We start from the raw sequence: 17,654 nt of genomic DNA, 5'->3' as shown, positions 1-17,654 counted from the left end.
AAACAGAGTGGTAGGGTTTGTCAGCAAAGTGTGTGCAGCGTTATGGGATCCGCAGCCAGCACACCAGCGCATCTGTTTTTGAACGGGCGTGGATGGAAGGAGCATTGGACTGCACCAATAATGGTCATTTGGCGACAGTAAAAAATAAACACAGAACCAAACGCAGAGACCGTAGGAACCAGAAGACCACAACGATCCCAGGTTGAAACCCCGCTTAATATCACCTTGTTCCGGAGGAAGCCGCTTGACCCTGACTGTCCCTGTAACTACTGAATGTAAGGTGCTCTGGATAAGGGCGCCTGCTAAATGTTGTAAATGTAAATGCTTGTGGGTTTTTTTTTTTTGCACGTCCATCCTGTGGACGGTGGAGACTGTCATGCTCCGGTCATGGAAAACTGCCCAGTGGGGTTTTTCCGGCTATTATTTTCTGTGTCTGTCCAACAGTTCTGGTTTTAAAAAAATCTCCCCTCTGGCGGTTAAAGACCCTTTCGTGTGGCGGCTTTGCATAAGGCTGTTTGTTCAGAGGGCAGCCCTGCGGTAAGGTTCTAATGCAGCGAGAAATCGCCAGTCCCTCGGTGCTCAGAGTGCACCGCTCCACCACTGATGCCCGTTTTACGGCCACCACCTGCCAGCATCCGTGCTGAGGGGTTTTGCATTGGTTTGCATTGGGAGTGAAGAAGATTAATAGGATTTGGAATATGTTGATTAGACGGACAGTTCAGGTTGTAGGTTTTTTCACAAGGTTTGTGGAGAGGAAGAGGGAAGAGATGCTGAGCATGAGACCGTTCAGAGAGCAGCAGCTCAGACGGTCTGATCTGGAATCTGTAAGGTTCCCGTGACCTCCCGTTTCTCATGGCCACCCAGAGAGTTTTCCACCCCTCCCCTAAAAAAGTAAGAAGTTTTTCTTTACTTCTGTCACGTGAGACTCTGAAGAACCATTTAATTTTTTTTCTGGAAAATCGCAGACACGTCTTCCTGTCTGCGTCATACATTGTGGTTGGTGAATGATGTTGGGTGGTAGTAGCCTAGTGGGTAATACACTCGCCTATGAACCAGAAGACCCAGATTCAAATCCCACTAACTACCATTGTGAGCATGACACTTAACCCTGAGTGTCTCCAGGGGGGACTGTCCCTGTAATTGATTGTAAGTCGCTTTGGATAAGGGCGCCTGTCTTAATTGTAGTTTTAGTCTAGTCGTTGTTTTGTGCTGTCAGTCGGGTTTCAGTCGACTAAAAGTCTGAGCGTTTTAGTCAGAATAGTCAACATAATACAAGTACCTAGTAGAAAAGACAAAAACTATGTTTTATTTTAGTCATAATTAAAACAAAGGTATCTTATTAATATGTTATCGTTACCTTATTGATTCAATGGTGTCGATGACGTAACTTCCGCAAATGTTTGCTCAACTGCTATAGGCTGCTCTCCTCTTCATAAGCATTTAAAGTTACAGACTCCAAATTGGCAGAAAGAGACTTCAGATGCAGTAAAGTGAAAGTGAAGTGATTGTCATATGTGATACACAGCAGCACAGCACACGGTGCACACAGTGAAATTTGTCCTCTGCATTTATCCCATCACCCTGAGTGAGCAGTGGGCAGCCATGACCGGCGCCCGGGGAGCAGTGTGTGGGGACGGTGCTTTGCTCAGTGGCACCTCAGTGGTACCTTGGCAGGTCGGGATTTGAACCAGCAACCTTCTGCCCCGAAGTGCAGAGCTGCATTGGCCGGGAATTATTAGGGGACCACAAAGACTGATATAAAAGCAAAAAAATTCATTATAGTGGACCTTAACATGTTGTAAATGATAAGAAAACTTTCGAAGCTTTGCACTCTCTGCAGCCACTCCTGTCCCTAAGAACTTTTTTTTTTATCTTGGCTGTGGCTGATGCAGACGCCTGGAACACATTCATTTGAGAGTGAAACAAGTGTGCGCAATGGGTCATTCCCTTTGGCTAATAGCACTTTTTGCCAACCAATGGTAGAATCACTAAGCGCCACAGACCAAGCCTGTAAAATTCGTCTTGTGTCGAGGTGGTTGAACCCATCTTTCTTGTGTTAATATCAGCACCTACACAGTGCGTGTTTTTGTTTGTTTCTGTTTCATTTTTAATATCGTTTTTGAAGTGTTTGTGTGTTCTGGGGTGTGCACAAGCGCTAAACTGCGTCTTCAAATGCTGAAGAAATGTCAGAATTTGATACAGATGTTCTCTACTTTCTCTTCCAGTGCTCAGTGGGCTGTGCTCCAATAACTGCGCTCAGAAAGTCAAGGTAGGCTGTCTGTCTGTCTGTCTGTCTCTCGCTCTCAGCTGCTGTCTAGATGTATGCTAATTCATCTTGTTAGTTTTCTGTGTCTGCATTTCTGTCTGATTTCGCCCTGCTTGCTTTATCTTTCTCTGCATTCCTCTTTATTTTTCTGCCTCTTCCTGTTTGCATGCCTGTTGTCTCACGTCTGTCTCTATCCAGTCACCTGTCCCTGTCTATTTTTTGAGGTATATTCTCCCCCTTTGCTTTTGTCTTCGTGTATGTGGGCTCTCGCCATTTAGTTTCTCCTTTAAATCTGTGTGCGTGATTGTGTGATGGATCAAGGTGTCATGTCTGCAGCGCAGGGATGTTTGGGCTCGCCTAACATCCATCACTTTCCTCCACTTTGGTCTATCTCTCAATCTCCAGCCCAGCACCTGCATCACTCTCCCTCCCTCCGCCTCAGAACAAACTCCCCCCAGACGCTCCTGCCGCACGTTGTGTAAAAGCGGCGTACACATCGCTCCTCTAAGCATTTTTCACGTTGCGTTGCCAAGCAGAAGCATTCAGAAAGTGTGCGTGTCACCAAAAGACAGATGAGCGAGTCAAACTGGTGTCTGGAAGTGTTCTGTACAAACTGAACGCTGAAGGACCGATTAGAATACATTTAAAAACGAGTGTGTGAAATAAGAAGAATGTTAAAATGAAGGCGGAGATCAACGTAGGGTTAAACGCAGTAGCGGTGAGAGGAATTAAAGTTGTGAGCAAGTGTGAAAAGAGTTTGTCCAGATTTAGTTATGCCACAGACATCCACCTACAAGTGTTAATGCAACTTGCATGCTAGGTGGAGACCTCTCATAAATACCTTACAAAATGCTAATCTTTTTTCCCTCTTTAATGTTTTCTCTGGGGTATAGTTGTTTTTGGCGGCCTGTCTTAATTGTAGTTTTAGTCTAGTCTTTGTTTCGTGCTGTCAGTCGAGTTTCAGTCGACTAAAAGTCTGAGCATTTTAGTCATATTTTAGTCAGAATAGTCAACATAATACAAGTACCTAGTAGAACAGACAAAAACGGTTTTATTTTAGTCATAATTAAAACAAAGGTATCTTATTAATATGTTATCGTTACCTTATAGATTCAACAATACATGGAAGACGCTCTGAAACACATTCTGTTTTCTTTTCTACTTCATTGAAAAGAAAGTGCGCCAAAAGCCATCTGCTCACCCATCGCAAGTATCCTGAAATCGAAATAATGCAGCGACTGCATATTGTGGTAGTGACGTCATCTGTGCAACCAGATGGGAGACAGAGGCAACAGAAATACTGCATTAAAATATTAACACGATTAAACAAGATGAAATAACATCTCATCTTGTTTTAGTCAATGAAAATGAAGAGAAATTTAGTCTTGAATATTTAGTCTTGTTTTATTAGTCAACAATATTGCATGATATACAGTTTTTCTTTATAGTTATTGTCGCATAACCAGCATTTACGTCGTCTCATTTTGGTCACGTCATTGATGAAGATGCATATGCATATTTTTCATTGAAGAAAACACAACTCTGGAGTTCTGTTGTCATTTTGCATTCAGTTGAACAGAAACTGTAACAGTACCGATGTTCTGTCATCTTTCTTTCCATCTTGGTTCAAGTTGTTAAGATGGCTCCCCTCGTCACATAACACATAACATATAGTCAAGTGTCATACCACGCCCCCAAACACTCAGGCCTAGCATACACTGACATGGTTATCTTAGCCTATTAGTATTTAGTATGGGCTACTACGGGTGGTAGTGAATAATACACTCGCCTATGAACCAGAAGACCCAGGTTCAAATCCCACTTACTACCATTGTGTCCCTGAGCAAGACACTTAACCCTGAGTTGCTCCAGGGGGGGGACTGTCCCTGTAACTACTGATTGTAAGTCGCTCTGGATAAGAGAGTCTGATAAATGTAAATTTATTAGACGTGGGTGCGGTTCTTCATTGACGACTGTTGGCCGTCCATCATCGTAAGGTGATGCATAATGCTCGTTTTTTCTGTCCATCTGTTTTATTTCGTTTTAACATTTGGTGAGCATTACTCACAGAGGCAGGTGCTGAATTCATAATTGATAAAAAGGTTGGGGGGGACTGGATGCCTGTCTTTCTGGCAGGGTAAGGACTGGGCTGACGGAAGTCTGATTCCCAGAATGCACAGCTTGAGCCCCATAATCCTCACCCGTGTGTGTGTGTGTTTTAGGGGTTCGGACTGAGTTCGATCACGCTCTGTATGCACGGGCGCGCCTTGCTCGAAAGGTCGGATGCTTGCAGGTGCAGATTAGTCTAAAGACAGCTTCTGGGGCGCATCGTGTTGAGACTTATCAGCTTGAGGGGGAACTCTTTCATCTGTCTGGATGCCTTTCTGTCTTCCGGTTTTGAATTTTCGGTTGTTGTGATCAACCTTTGTTTTTTTGTTTTTTCTTTCTTCAGCCATTTGGTGTGAATCAACCCGGGCCATATGTCATGTACACCTCTGTGGACTCCAATGGCTACCTAAAGAACGCTTCAGGTGAGTCTTTGTCAGTAGGTTTACATCACGTTAATAATTACAAATGATTAAACTTTGGCTGAAATCACGTCATAGTTACTCCTGCATGTATATGTTCCATTTGACTACAACCACAAGGGCATAAGCTCATCTCATTCTCAAAATAAGCAAGGTTGTCCAATTCATCACTCATTTCACCATGATTCCATAATCAGTTTTCCTCTTGTGCTTGTATTCTGAGACGAGGATGCTTGCAGCGTTTGGACATTCTAGTATGCACATTCTCCACAAATGCTCCAATTTCCACCCACTGTCCAACAACACATGAAGGAAGGATGGGAAAAGGAGGGCACTGTTACCCGCAAGGGTTGCTGGGTCATGGAGTTGTTTTGATGATGCACTTTTCTCCATTGGCCCATATCAGTGCGGGACATTACACTGAGACCGGCTGCTCTTTGCTTCCTGTTAGCGAACGGAAGACCTGAAGGTGGGAGATGATGTTCAGCAAAGTGGTGGACGTCTTTGTGTGTGCCTCTGTTTTGTGAAAGGGTGCAAGAAGAGCGGGACAAAGGAGAGGCATACGTTTTCTTGTTTTCTCGCCACGAAAAGGGAGGCAGGGTAATGGGTCGCTCTCCAGAACCTGGTGGAAAGGAGATGGGAATTGTGTGGGTGCGTGTCATTGAAAATTATACTTTTTTTTTTTTTTTTTTTCTCCATTTGTCACTAAAGATCATGGAGCACATGCTTTATACCAGGTACAGGTTCATGACCAAGAGAAGCCTAACCCCCCCCCCCCCCCCCTCTTCTGTTCAACTGTGAACTATAACCTCCATCCCCACCTCACAAAGTGGCCCAGTGCAGAGGGAGTAAATGCATGAAGGGGGGACAAGGCTCGGAGTCTCCAGCGCAGACACGGCCAACGTGACAGGCCCATTCCAAAGATAAATTGCTAAACTGCTAAAAGGACAGGAATTATTTTCAGATAAGTGGAAATAATGGATTTTGGAGCTGCAGTGTGGTTATATAAAAAGCGCGGAGGAGGTGGGGGCTTTTTTGGTTCTGCGTGAGAGGAATCATCTGATTGGTTTAGAGGCTGACCTAACCGACCCACTGTGTGTGTGCACACTACAGGCCCCCATACTCAAAAGTAAATTAATGGTACGGGGTTTTGGTTTTTCATGACTGCTTTTCAGTATTTTATTGTCTGATTTTACAGATCTCATAATCTGTTTAGAAAGGCTCAAGATGTTGGTGTTTGAACACGTCATATTAGGTGTGTGTTTGCTGCAATCCCATTCACTTTTCTGATTGAAAGTCTGTTGAATAGATAATTGCTGGAAGGAGATACCATGAATCTGTGGTTGTAGTAGCCTAGTGGGTAACACACTTGACTATGAACCAGCAGACCCAGGTTCAAATCCCACTTATTACCATTGTGTCCCTTAACCCTAAGTTGCTCCAGGGGGACTGTCCCTGAAACTACTGATTGTAAGTCACTCTGGATAAGGGCGTCTGATAAATGTAATATATGTAAAATATGTAAATGTGAATCTGCTATAATTAAAGGCAAGATGTGCCGATTATGATGAAACATTCACGTCACGTTAACTTACAGTATATTGTGTTTCACATCAACAACCAGGCACATTTGTTTTTTTTATGTAAAATAAGTGTTTTAATATTTTTTTAAGTATTTCTTATGTTCTCTTGAAATAACATTGCAGCTTTTGAATGCCCAAATGTACTCACTGTAAAACAGGTCATTGTGAGATTCTTAACGAAGTTTCTATCCTCCACTGACACAGTAAATCCGAACACTTGGACCTGTAGACATAACGCTACAGGTCAAACTCCGATACCCAGATTTCAGGCTTTTGTTTGATTTTTCATTGCATAACAGATGCATATATTGCAAATTTACAACATTATTATTATTATAACAGTTATTCAAACTTCTTGTGGCCTTTTTGGATCTTGTGTCCTCCAGGCTTTTTTCGTTCTAGAGAGTTGACCATGATTTGCAGTCTATAAAGCTGCTTGTTGCTGCTGTCAATACTAATGATAATTGAATTGAGCTTGAGAAAATGCCCTTACTTTGACTGAAAAGCCTCACATTGAGAAAAAGCTTATCTTGAGGCTGCACGATTAATCACATTAAAAATCGCAATCTTGTCCAGACAGACCTGGACTGAATCGAGTCGTCTTTGTTGCTATTTCAGTGGTTTATAGACATCCGTGCATCGTTTTTAAAAGCGGGGAATATGAATATGGAAATCAAACGGCGAGCAGAGGAGCTTTTTTAAAAAGAAGACCCCTTATCCATCATCAGAGGATGGGCTCTATCAATCTCTATCAGCTCTCAGTTCTAGCTGCAGGCCTTCCGTAGAACTCTGGTTCTGAAATAAGCCCTGGGGTCAGCCCCGTTTTAAGAGCTGAAGTAACAGGAGACATCTTGGCCAAATCATGTGACCGTTAACTCATTAATTCTGTGTTCAGAACAACATTACCAGATAACTTCAGACAGTAACTTGTTACCAAAAGAAATACATATTTTGAGTTATTCAGCGATGGATTTTGTGAAAAGTATTCTATTTACCGTGGAGGGGTTTCTGTGGTAAATGAGGGGGTCAATAGGGGTTTAGGTTCAAGGCTGCGGTGTTTCGGCTCTGAGGCTCCCAGCACACTTCATTGAACTGTAATGAAACGCGGCCATGCGTGATTTAAAGCACATTCGTTCTGTCGCGGGCAGCCCCGGGATGAGTCTCTTCTCTCGTTTTTTTTTTTCTTTTCTTCATCATCCTTCATAGTGACAGAGCTGCAGAGATGGAGAGAGGGGTGTTTAGAGGGGGCGCACGAGGGAATGCCTGAAAAGGATGGAGAGAGTCTCTCTGTTCTGGGACTGAAAGGAGTCCAATAAGTGAGCGAGTGGATGGGCTGATAAGGACGAGGAGACGAGGCGGGGAACCGGTGTTGAGCGCCACCAATCAGGAGGGCACACGTAGACCGTTGACTTATCCCTGCTGATCGCACCCTCAAACACTGCAGAACATTTCAAGAGCTGCGTCTCTGAGATAGAGCTCCAAACCCCGAGAGGCCAGAGCGGTCAGCCACCTCAACACTCTCTGTACTCTATCGCCTTCTGACAGGTGTGTGTGTGTGTGTGTGTGTGTGTGTGTGTGTGTGTGTCAGAATGCGAGCGATAGCGACCATGACTGAGCGTCTGGTCCAGTTCTGGCCCGCTCATCCGGTGTGGAGGTCTGTAACTGACCTCACTGATATGTATTCCATACAGTCGGCTGAAGAATAAAAGAGCAATTTCTCGTGGCGCATTGCGGTCTGCAGGGCGGAGTAGAAACTGAAATTCTGAAGGTTAGCGGTAGCTAGAGCCGGGATGAAGACACAGGAAGACTGGTGGATAAAGTGAGAACAGAATGAGAAGTTCAGGTTTAGCTTCCACATACTGTATCTGGAGGCGTCTGAGGATTTGAGTAGGCTGTACATTTTAACTCAAATGTTAAATCTAATTTACAACCAACCAACAATAAGTCCGAAGTTTCTGACTTTCCAACAACATTCAAGTGACATTAAGTGACCTTCCAGCGGTTTTGTATGAGATTCTTGTTCCTGGGCACAGACATCGTTCACCATCCATAACCGTTCACCATCACTTTTTTTTAGATATTGAGGTGATTGTCATTGTGATACACATTGTGCACACAGTGAAATGTGTCGTCTGCTTTTAACCATCACCCTTGGTGAGCAGTGGGCAGCCATGACAGGCGCCCCGGGAGCAGTGTGTTGGGACGGTGCTTTGCTCAGTGGCCCCTTGGCGGATCGGGATTCGAACCGGCAACGTTCTGATTACGGGGCCGATTCCTTAACCGCTAGGCCACCCAGCGGTACTGATCTGCATTCACAAGCTTTCCAAAACTTGCACAAAAGAATACTAAATAAACACAGAGTGTTCGTATAACGCTGAGCATAAATCCCCACACAATGCTCACTAAGGGTTAAATGCAGAGCTTCCCCTTCACTTCACTAAGGTCAGGCTGGACCGAAAACCTACCCCAGGAGTGATGCTGCTGTAATGCGCGAGAGAGATTGTCTGTTTTGGTCCGTTTGCTGTAGGAAGGCTCGTTTCATTCTGCCGAGGTTTTTAATCCCAGTCTGACGCCTTTTTAAGTCTTCCATCAAAAGGTTGCTAGTAAAACGTTGGTATCGGTTGTATGGATCAAGGTTCCTTCACAGCACCATTATTCGGTCAGTTTCTGCCAGTTCGGGGGATTGGTGGGTTCTTGTACTCCTTGTCCTCTTTTTTTTATATTTTCCTTCCCTTTGGCCAAGGTGCTCAGTAACGCAGCAGATTGGAATCGCGGAGCGCTGCCGCAGGTGAACAGTAGGCGGCCTGGTAGGTGGCCGCCGCTTTGTGCTGTGAAAAGTAGGCAGCGCTGGACAGTCTCCCCATTAATCCTGACAGCGTGGCATCACCAGCTGCAGCCGGAAAAATGCAGCAGGCAGAATATTAATGTGCTAATCACTTACCCGGGATCTTTCTGGCATTCCGGGAACACACATGAACTGACGGTTTGTGTTTTAAAGGCTGTGTGTACATGACAACGTCCTCTGCACATGTCTTATACCGTCTTTGTGACTCTTTGGTAGAATCACAACGGTGCCAGTGAACAAAGTGGCACCCCCAAAGTGCCACTAAACAAAGCACGCCGTCCCCACACACTGGCCTAGCGGTTAAAGAAGCGGCCCCGTAATCAGAAGGTTGCCAGTTCGAATCCCGATCCGCCAAGCTGCCGCTGAGGTGCCACTGAGCAAAGCACCGTCCCCACACACTGCTCCCCGGGCGCCTGTCATGGCTGCACACTGCTCACTCAGGGTGACGGCTTAAATGCAGAGGACAAATTTCACTGTGTGCACCGTGTGCTGTGCTGCAGTGTTTCATAAGTGACAATCATTTCACTTTATGGTCCCCAGGTGCCTGTCATGGCTGCCCACTGCTCACCAAAGGTGATACATTTAGCTGTGTGCATGTGTGCTGTGTTTCACAATGACAATCACTTCACTTTCACTTTTATGTTACTTATCGACTATGTCTTGAATTCACGGTTGGTACAATGGAAGATTAGTTTTTGAGTTGGAGTTTTGGATTAGATTCAGAGTGTGGGTTATGGTTGGGGTTGAGGTTGACTTAAGTTTCAGAAAAGTGAAGTGAAATTGAAGTGATTGTCATTGTGAAACACTACGGCACAGCACACGGAGACACAACGAAATGTGTCCTCTGCATTTAATCATCACCCTTGGTGAGCAGTGGGCAGCCATGACAGGCACCCGGGGAGCAGTGTGGCACCTTAGCGTGTGAACCCCCAGAACCCCAGATAACTGGAACACACAGAAAACTGATTTAATAGAGGTTCTAGTACTACCAGGTTGTGTTCCCCACCAGTGAACTGGACAGTGGACCAATAGAAGAATGTATCCTGGTCGGATGAATCATGTTTATATCATTTGTATGTAGGGCCCAATGAAATCCGATTTTTCCATTTTTAATTCCCCTGAATTAATTTTTTTTCTTATAAGCCCATTTACTCAGATAAAAACTGTGTGATTATGGAGTGGATGGGGACAAAAGAATGTGCAATAGGACAAATCACATTTAATCAACGCATTTACTGCTTGCTTTTGTAAACCATTTACATGTAATAATATAATAATGTAATAATATAATAATATTTTTACACATTCTTCCATTTGTAAAATAAAAGTGCTTCACATATTGAATCAACATATAAAATAATAAACATTGGGGATACCTGGAACACAAAAATAGTTGTGCCCGTTTGCGTTATGAACTGAAACCGTGATTTGTTTGCATGAACAAGAGTTGGCTGAACTGCGCAGAGTTTGTCGATCGTGTACGGTACCGATCGGGCAAGTGGTCCAGATTTGACGCTGACAGCCTCTTCGCTGTAGCTGACCACCCCGAACATCCTGCCTCGACAGGAAACATGTGTAGTGGGCGGCAGCTGCCAGAAACGTGAATTTTATGCTATTCTGCGTTTTATTACTCCATTTTATTTGTTGGACTCCGCAATGACATCCACAGTTTCCACGTCATGGAAGTCATAGTGCCCTATGGATCCTTTGTGCTATGCCTTAGGTCCTGCATTGATGGGGACACCTGCACCCCTTTGTGTCAATTATATTCCCACTATCAGCAGGAAAATGGGCCTTGTCTTTACTGCCCGGGACATAATGTTCCCTTTTTGGTTCTGTATACCACAGGACACCTTGGAGATCCCATGCGGTCCATTCCACTAATTTTTAGAGATCAGTCCCGCATACGTCTGTGGATGCCCGGCGAACGCTGCCACATTTTTTAAATCCTTGCACATATACATCAAGCTTCTTCTGCCACCAACTGCACCTCAGAATCTGATGTAAAAAAAACATTTTGTGTATCATGTCCACCGGAGGCTGCAGGACATGAAATAATTATGGTGGAAATTGATCCATGCCTCTCGTCTCCGTAAGCATTCGTGTAGTTGCCTGGGCGAGAGGGAGGCGGGAGGATGAAGGGCTGGGGCGGCAGATCAATATGTGGCTTCAGCGAACTCCTTTTAATTAGGGAAATGAATGGACGGGATTAGCGGGGGACGAGCAAAACGGCACGGCGGCTCCTCGCGGCCCACACGCACACTTTTCTCCCCATAATACCGCGCACTCGCGTTCATTTGTACTCGCGCGGCACACTCGAAATGGCACAGTCCATCAATCACAGAGATGAAATACAAACGTGGGCATTAACCCGACAGATTTACGTTTCACCTACACACACACACACACACACACACACACACACTTAGATCTATTCAAATCCCGAACGCTCTCTTTGTTTCTGTAATCAGCTCACTCGTTTTCATTACCTTTTCCCTGACATTTGGAAGAGCGCTTATCTCCGTCCTCTGCCGCTCTGAGCGGAGAATAAATTCAGCGACCTGCTTTGCCCAAACGTATTTGGAGTTTCGCGGTCGACCAGAACACGACAGGTTTCCTGTAGTATCGATTCACGCACATAACATGCCTATTGAATCATCCGGGCCGCGGAAGGACCCGCTGGGCTTTGCCCGTCAGTTCGCCCAACCTGTCCGAATCACTCGGAACTCTCTCTATTGCAGCAACATTTCACCGTTTCCAGGGTTTCATGCCGCTGTCACAAGGCAGCCCATCGCCAGTTGAAAAGGTTCGGCCACGTCTCCGTTTTCTGGTTTCACGCCGGCATTTTGGCAACGCCAGTTATTGGGAGACTGTAAATTGGTATGAGAGCAATTAAGTGTGTCAGATGAACGAATCGCGCTGCTTTGGACTCCCTTCGGGACACTTCAGGACTCCAATATCGTGAAATCGCTTGAATTCACTGGTCAAAGCCACTTCTGTCAGCTGAGATAAAGGGCCGAGTGTGTGAGAGATGAGCTTGTGTGGGTGTTTGAGCGATAATGGACCCGGAAAGGAAAAAGCGACGGGCTGACGTGCCTTTGAATGGACTGTGAATGTAGCATTTTAAAAAATTACATAGAAATCCTGGCAATCCTAGAAATTGGAATATTTCAGAGATTTCCAAAAATTGCCGACAGTGGGCAGCTTCATCAGTTGATGATGGTTCAGTGATTCACTGTCTGAGATCTGAGATATTTCCATGTCCCACTACACCTGATTCAACTCAAAAGCTTTTCAAGAACCCAAGAGCTCAGCATTCCATCTTTTTACGTGATTTCTGCCCCTGTGTATGGCATTCCTTAAGAACTGCAGGAATTGTTTCATCCCAGAAGGTTCTCAGTAAGGGCTTGTGTATAGTCATGGATAAATACGAAGAGGCAGCTAAACTAGGCTGCCATGGGTTTCCAGGTCCTGATGCCTGTCCCTGAAGAAGATATTCCTCATTACCCTGCCGCTCGTCTCCTGGTTTGACAGGGAACACTCCCGGTTTGGCTCATTCACTTTTCAAAAGCGCCCCGAGCTCCTGACTTGAGTCGAGAGCGGCAACGTGGCAGGCGGCTCAGCGATACCGAGCCAGAGCGCCGCCTACGGTTACGGGCCTCGCTGACCTCCAGCCGCGTCCTGGTGCCTGGTCCTGTACTTACAGATCCACTTACATTCTGTCGGTCTGTGTGTGTGTTTTTTTTTTCCCCATTTGGTCTCTTAACTACCCAGTGTTTCTTGTCTGTGCCAGCATAGTCAGGATATTCAGTAGCTTCTTTGTTCATTGTGTGTGTGTGTGTGTGTGTGTGTGTGTGTGTTATGTCTCTCTGTGCCAGAGTTGTCAGCCTAGGCTTGATAGGTACCTTGGAGCTGACGGAGCTGAGCTCTCTTAGTGTGTGTGTGTGTGTGTGTTGTGTGTAGCCGTGAGCTGATCTGAGCGGCCCGGCCGATTGGGAGGATTATTATTGATCAGGGCTTTGTTCTCTCTCCTCTCCAGCTCCCCTCTCCTGCACCGGTAAATTGGGCTTGTCTCCGACTCGGAGGAGGTTGGACAGGCGGCGAGATTAACCCGCTGTGTGGAACACTCCTCTCCACCCGTCCTCGGCTTTTTTCTTCATCCTCGCTCTCGTCCTCATCCTCTCTTTGCGTTTCTGTCTTTCTCTTTCATCGCCTTCTCTCTGCTGTTAAATATTGAGTGGAAATGTACACCGTGGCTCAACGCAAATGCTGTGGTGTTACCAGTGGGTGTGTCAAACGACAGCTCAAGACCTTCCTCTTTAAGGAATATTTAGATTAAATTGTAATTTTCTTGTTGTCGAACTTTGTGTACAGAATCTACAACAGAGTGAATAAAATAGATGTATTCATAGTTGGGGTCCTAGTGAACCGGAATTGATCTCTTCATTGATGGTAACTTAAGCACGTTGTAAGTCGCTCTGGATAAGGGCGTCTGACAAATGCCATAAATGTAAATGTAATGTGTGGTCCTGAGATGTCTACAGCAGAGGTCACAGTTGTGACGTCCGCTGACACACCCTGGGTACGGGGTATTAGGAGTGTAGAGAACGGAGGGAAATGGGGGAGAAAGGGAGGAGATGAACGCTGCACTACACCTGGGCGCGTCACTTATTGACAGGAGGTGTTGAGTGGGAGCTGTCAATCATGCCTACAGGCTCCTCCCCTTTTTAACTTTTTTTTTAATAAAAATATAATTCATCTGGTGGGTGTCAGAAACGGGCTGGGTGAGCAGTTAGTTAGTCCTGTCTAACGTAGCCACGTTCTTGTTTGTAGCTGTAATTTTTTAGTTTAATTCTAGTGTTTTCGTCAACAAAATATCTAAATATCTTCAACAAACTTTTTTGATGTGACTGAAATGAGATGAGACGTAAATGCCGGTCATGTGACTAAAATAAAATATATTATGTAATATTTTTGATAAATAAAACAGACTAATTTTGGTTTTCAAAATAAAAACGATACAAAATAAAAACTATAAAATGGTCGAAAATGAGCCAAAATGTTATTTCGTTTAATCACATTATTATTATGCATTATTTTAGTTTTCTGCATCTCCCATCCAGTCGCTAGTCACTTCCATAATATGCAACCGCGGCATTAATTTCATTTAGGGATAAATGTGATTGGTGTATGGATAGCTGGGAGAATATGATGAAGTGATCTCTGGACGCACTGTCTTTACAATGAAGGAGAAAAGAAAACATGGAACAAAGCGTTTTCCGTGTCTGGAATGGATGTAGTGTATTCTTGAGTCTAAAAATTAACTATTATATAATAATACGGTAACCTTGTTTTAATTCTAAAATGGGTTTGACTAAAATAAAATGTCTTGTCTGTTCTAAAAATAGTAAAGCGTAAACTACAACTAAAACATCATCAGTTTTTATTGAACAAAAATAGACTAAAATATTCATAGTTAATTCTGATAATTGACTAAAACTTGATTGGACTAAAATGAGACTGGACGTGACTAAGACTAATAAAGACTAAAACGACAGCTTGACGCAAAGACTAGACTAAAACTAAAATTAAGACAGGCCGCCAAAAAACAGCTATATTCTGAAGACATGCTATATGTCACTTTTCCTACGTCTTATTCAGCACAGGCAAAATATGTCTGTCTAATATCGTAGACAGTGTCTCCCTCCATCATGACATCATCAAACGAGGGAAGAGAACTCGGGATTCAGGGAGGTGGTGTGTGTTTAGGGGGGGAAAGGTGAGAGATGAATCCCGTCATGTCCCCCTCTCCCTCTCTCTCCCTCAGAGGGGAGGCGGATGAGCACTGGGGAGAAGCAGATGGAGGATCCGCGTGTGTGATGTGTGATTTGTGTGTGTGGCCCTCCTGCCACCGTCACTACGGCTCTTGCTGTTTGTCCCTTTTATCGCCTCGGAAGTGGCCCGGCAACAGAGGGAGAATGGTTTCTATAGCGACGAACGCTGAGGATCGCTCTGTAAACATTTTTTTTTTTTTGAGTAAAGGGATGTAAGTGAGTGATGATCGTGCTTGTGTCTCTTTCTCTCTTTTCCCAGTTGCTGTTGCACCGGTTTGGACACACACGCACCCACACCCACGGATGCACTTTTTCCAATGCACTGCCGTTATTACCAGTTTGTGAATTAAATGTTCTTTTTTCAGCACTCGTTTGGTGTGTGCAAATAAGAGGTTTTCTAGAGTGGCATGCACACGTGTGTGTGTTTGTGGTAAGTGCTTGATTATAGCTGGGTTGGAACAGAGCCTGTTGACTGTACTGTGGAGGTGTGTTACTGCACTCTAAATAATTCACTACCCACTCACGCTGTTCATTTGTGTGTGTGTGTGTGTGTGTTTGTGTGTTGTGCATGCCTCATGTTACTCTTATGTCTGGCCTGTTGTGCACGGGTAGATGTGTTTGTAGCTGTGAGTAACACACTCCCAGCAGTGGGTGTCCAGAGCCCCGCCCGACTTGGAGAGAGCCACCTATTCACCCGCCTCACCTGAGCCCCCGCTCTATCATTTGTCTGGAACTGCAGAATCGTCTTCCAGCTCCCGGATGCTGTGGTGGAGGATTTCGCCGAAGATTTGATCAATAAACTCAAACAACAGTAAATTATTGCAGTTCTCATACATTTCGCTTATCATTCGTCACGTCATAAAAAACACCCAGAATACCCAAAAGACGGAGGTCTTGTGTGTGTGCGTGCCGTGTATCAATAATGTGTTTGATTGTCTGCGTTATCTACGTTTTTCTGCAGCTGCGGTTCGCGTCAGGGCATTGTTTAAATGATTCGCGTCCGCTCCCGAAATTCACGTTGAATTTTGCCAAGGACAGACCCCGTCTCGTCTTTATGCATGTGCGTGTACGTGTCCCCAGGAATACCAATTCAAATGACATTTCTATGACTTCAGTTTACAAATAAGTGTTCAACATATAAATGCATAGTGCTTTCAGTGCTATTTTTTCTGTGTTCCTACACACACACACACACACACACACACACAGAGTTAGACCCATAGTAAAAACCAGGGATTAAGCATGCAAGTGCAGTGACTGTAATCGCACGTCCGTCATCATAATTCAGCTGCTGAGGCCTGGCCAGCAAACGGTTCTTCCAATTAAGCATTGTGCACCCATGTTCCCCATAATTTATTACGCCTTATCTCATTTCTTCCTGTACCTCCAAAACCTTGGTTGGCCTTCGACCTCTGGGGAGTTTTCTGCAGGTGTGCATGTGAGTGTGTGATCTCATTAAAAGGGTTTATTAAGTTTAGACTGAACTCGGGTGGAGGGTCGTGCTCTGTGCCTGCTGCAACGGCCCACAAACATACAATGCGATTCAACATATACCACAATACCAGGACCTAATGTTGGCACCAGATCTGAACCGCCTGGCATCACACAGTTTGCCCCGCGAACAAAGTGTGAGCGCGAGTCTGAGGAAGTGAAATTAGTGCTGATTCTTCATCATTCGGGGGTACGCTCGGAGGAATGAATCGTTATTAAAATCCCGCTGTGTGTTCTGCACGCGGGGACCTTCTCGGGAAGCCGCAGTTTAATTTCCCTTAATGAGATCCAGCCCGACTGCAAAACAGGAGACTCCAGTTAATGGGAATGGGAGGGGGGTGAGGGGGGCGGAGCCACTAAACACAGACCTATCGGAAGTCATTGGCCTTTCTCTCTCTACATGTCCTTCACTCTGCCATTTTACCCTTTTGTCTCCCCTTTGTCCTTTTCTTCAGCGGCTGTATTTCTGTGTTCTGGATTTAAGTAGTTTTAACTATATGTCACAGATGAGGAACTAACTGCCCACCCAGCCATTTTTTTTTTTATCATTTATCAGTTGTCATTTCTGACACCCACCAGATTAATGATAAATATAAATGATTTTATAAAGGGGAGGAGCCTGAAGGCATGATTGACAGCTCTCACACACACACCTTCCTGATTCTGGACTATTTAAACCCGCTCTGGTCAATAGGTGACATACCCAGGTGTAGTGTAGCGTCCATCTCCTCCCTTTCTCCTCCGTCTCTACACCCCTAATACCCCTTGTACACCAACATGACCACACCCACTAGCAACACCAACAGTGGTGGCAGTGGTGGCCTAGCGGTTAAGGAAGCGGCCCCGTAATCAGAAGGTTGCCGGTTCGAATCCCGATCTGCCAAGGTGCCACTGAGGTGCCACTGAGCAAAGCACCGCCCCCACACACTGCTCCCCGGGCGCCTGACATGGCTGCCCACTGCTCACTCAGGGTGATGGGTTAAATGCAGAGGACAAATTTCACTGTGTGCACCGTGTGCTGAGCTGCTGTGTAACACATGTGACAATCACTTCACTTTAAACATGCAGGTTATCAGGCCAGTAATTCCAGTGTTCTGTGTTCTTCAT

At 45.0% G+C, this 17,654-nt stretch overlaps 1 protein-coding gene across 1 annotated transcript in view; it reads left to right on the top strand.

Moving 5' to 3' along the window:
• The window catches only part of itfg1 (integrin alpha FG-GAP repeat containing 1), a 105,950-nt gene that overhangs the window by 78,128 nt on the left and 10,168 nt on the right, over positions 1-17,654 (top strand). The window contains exons 13-14 of the mRNA XM_028957059.1: positions 2,226-2,269; positions 4,719-4,797. Of these exons, the coding sequence (XP_028812892.1) occupies positions 2,226-2,269; positions 4,719-4,797 (123 nt within the window). The remainder of the gene's footprint in view (positions 1-2,225; positions 2,270-4,718; positions 4,798-17,654) is intronic.

The sequence above is a fragment of the Denticeps clupeoides genome, chromosome 16 (genome assembly GCF_900700375.1).
Source record: "Denticeps clupeoides chromosome 16, fDenClu1.1, whole genome shotgun sequence".
NCBI lineage: Eukaryota > Metazoa > Chordata > Actinopteri > Clupeiformes > Denticipitidae > Denticeps > Denticeps clupeoides.
Note: the sequence above shows the minus strand (reverse complement) of the source record. Positions and strands in the feature narration are given on the sequence as shown.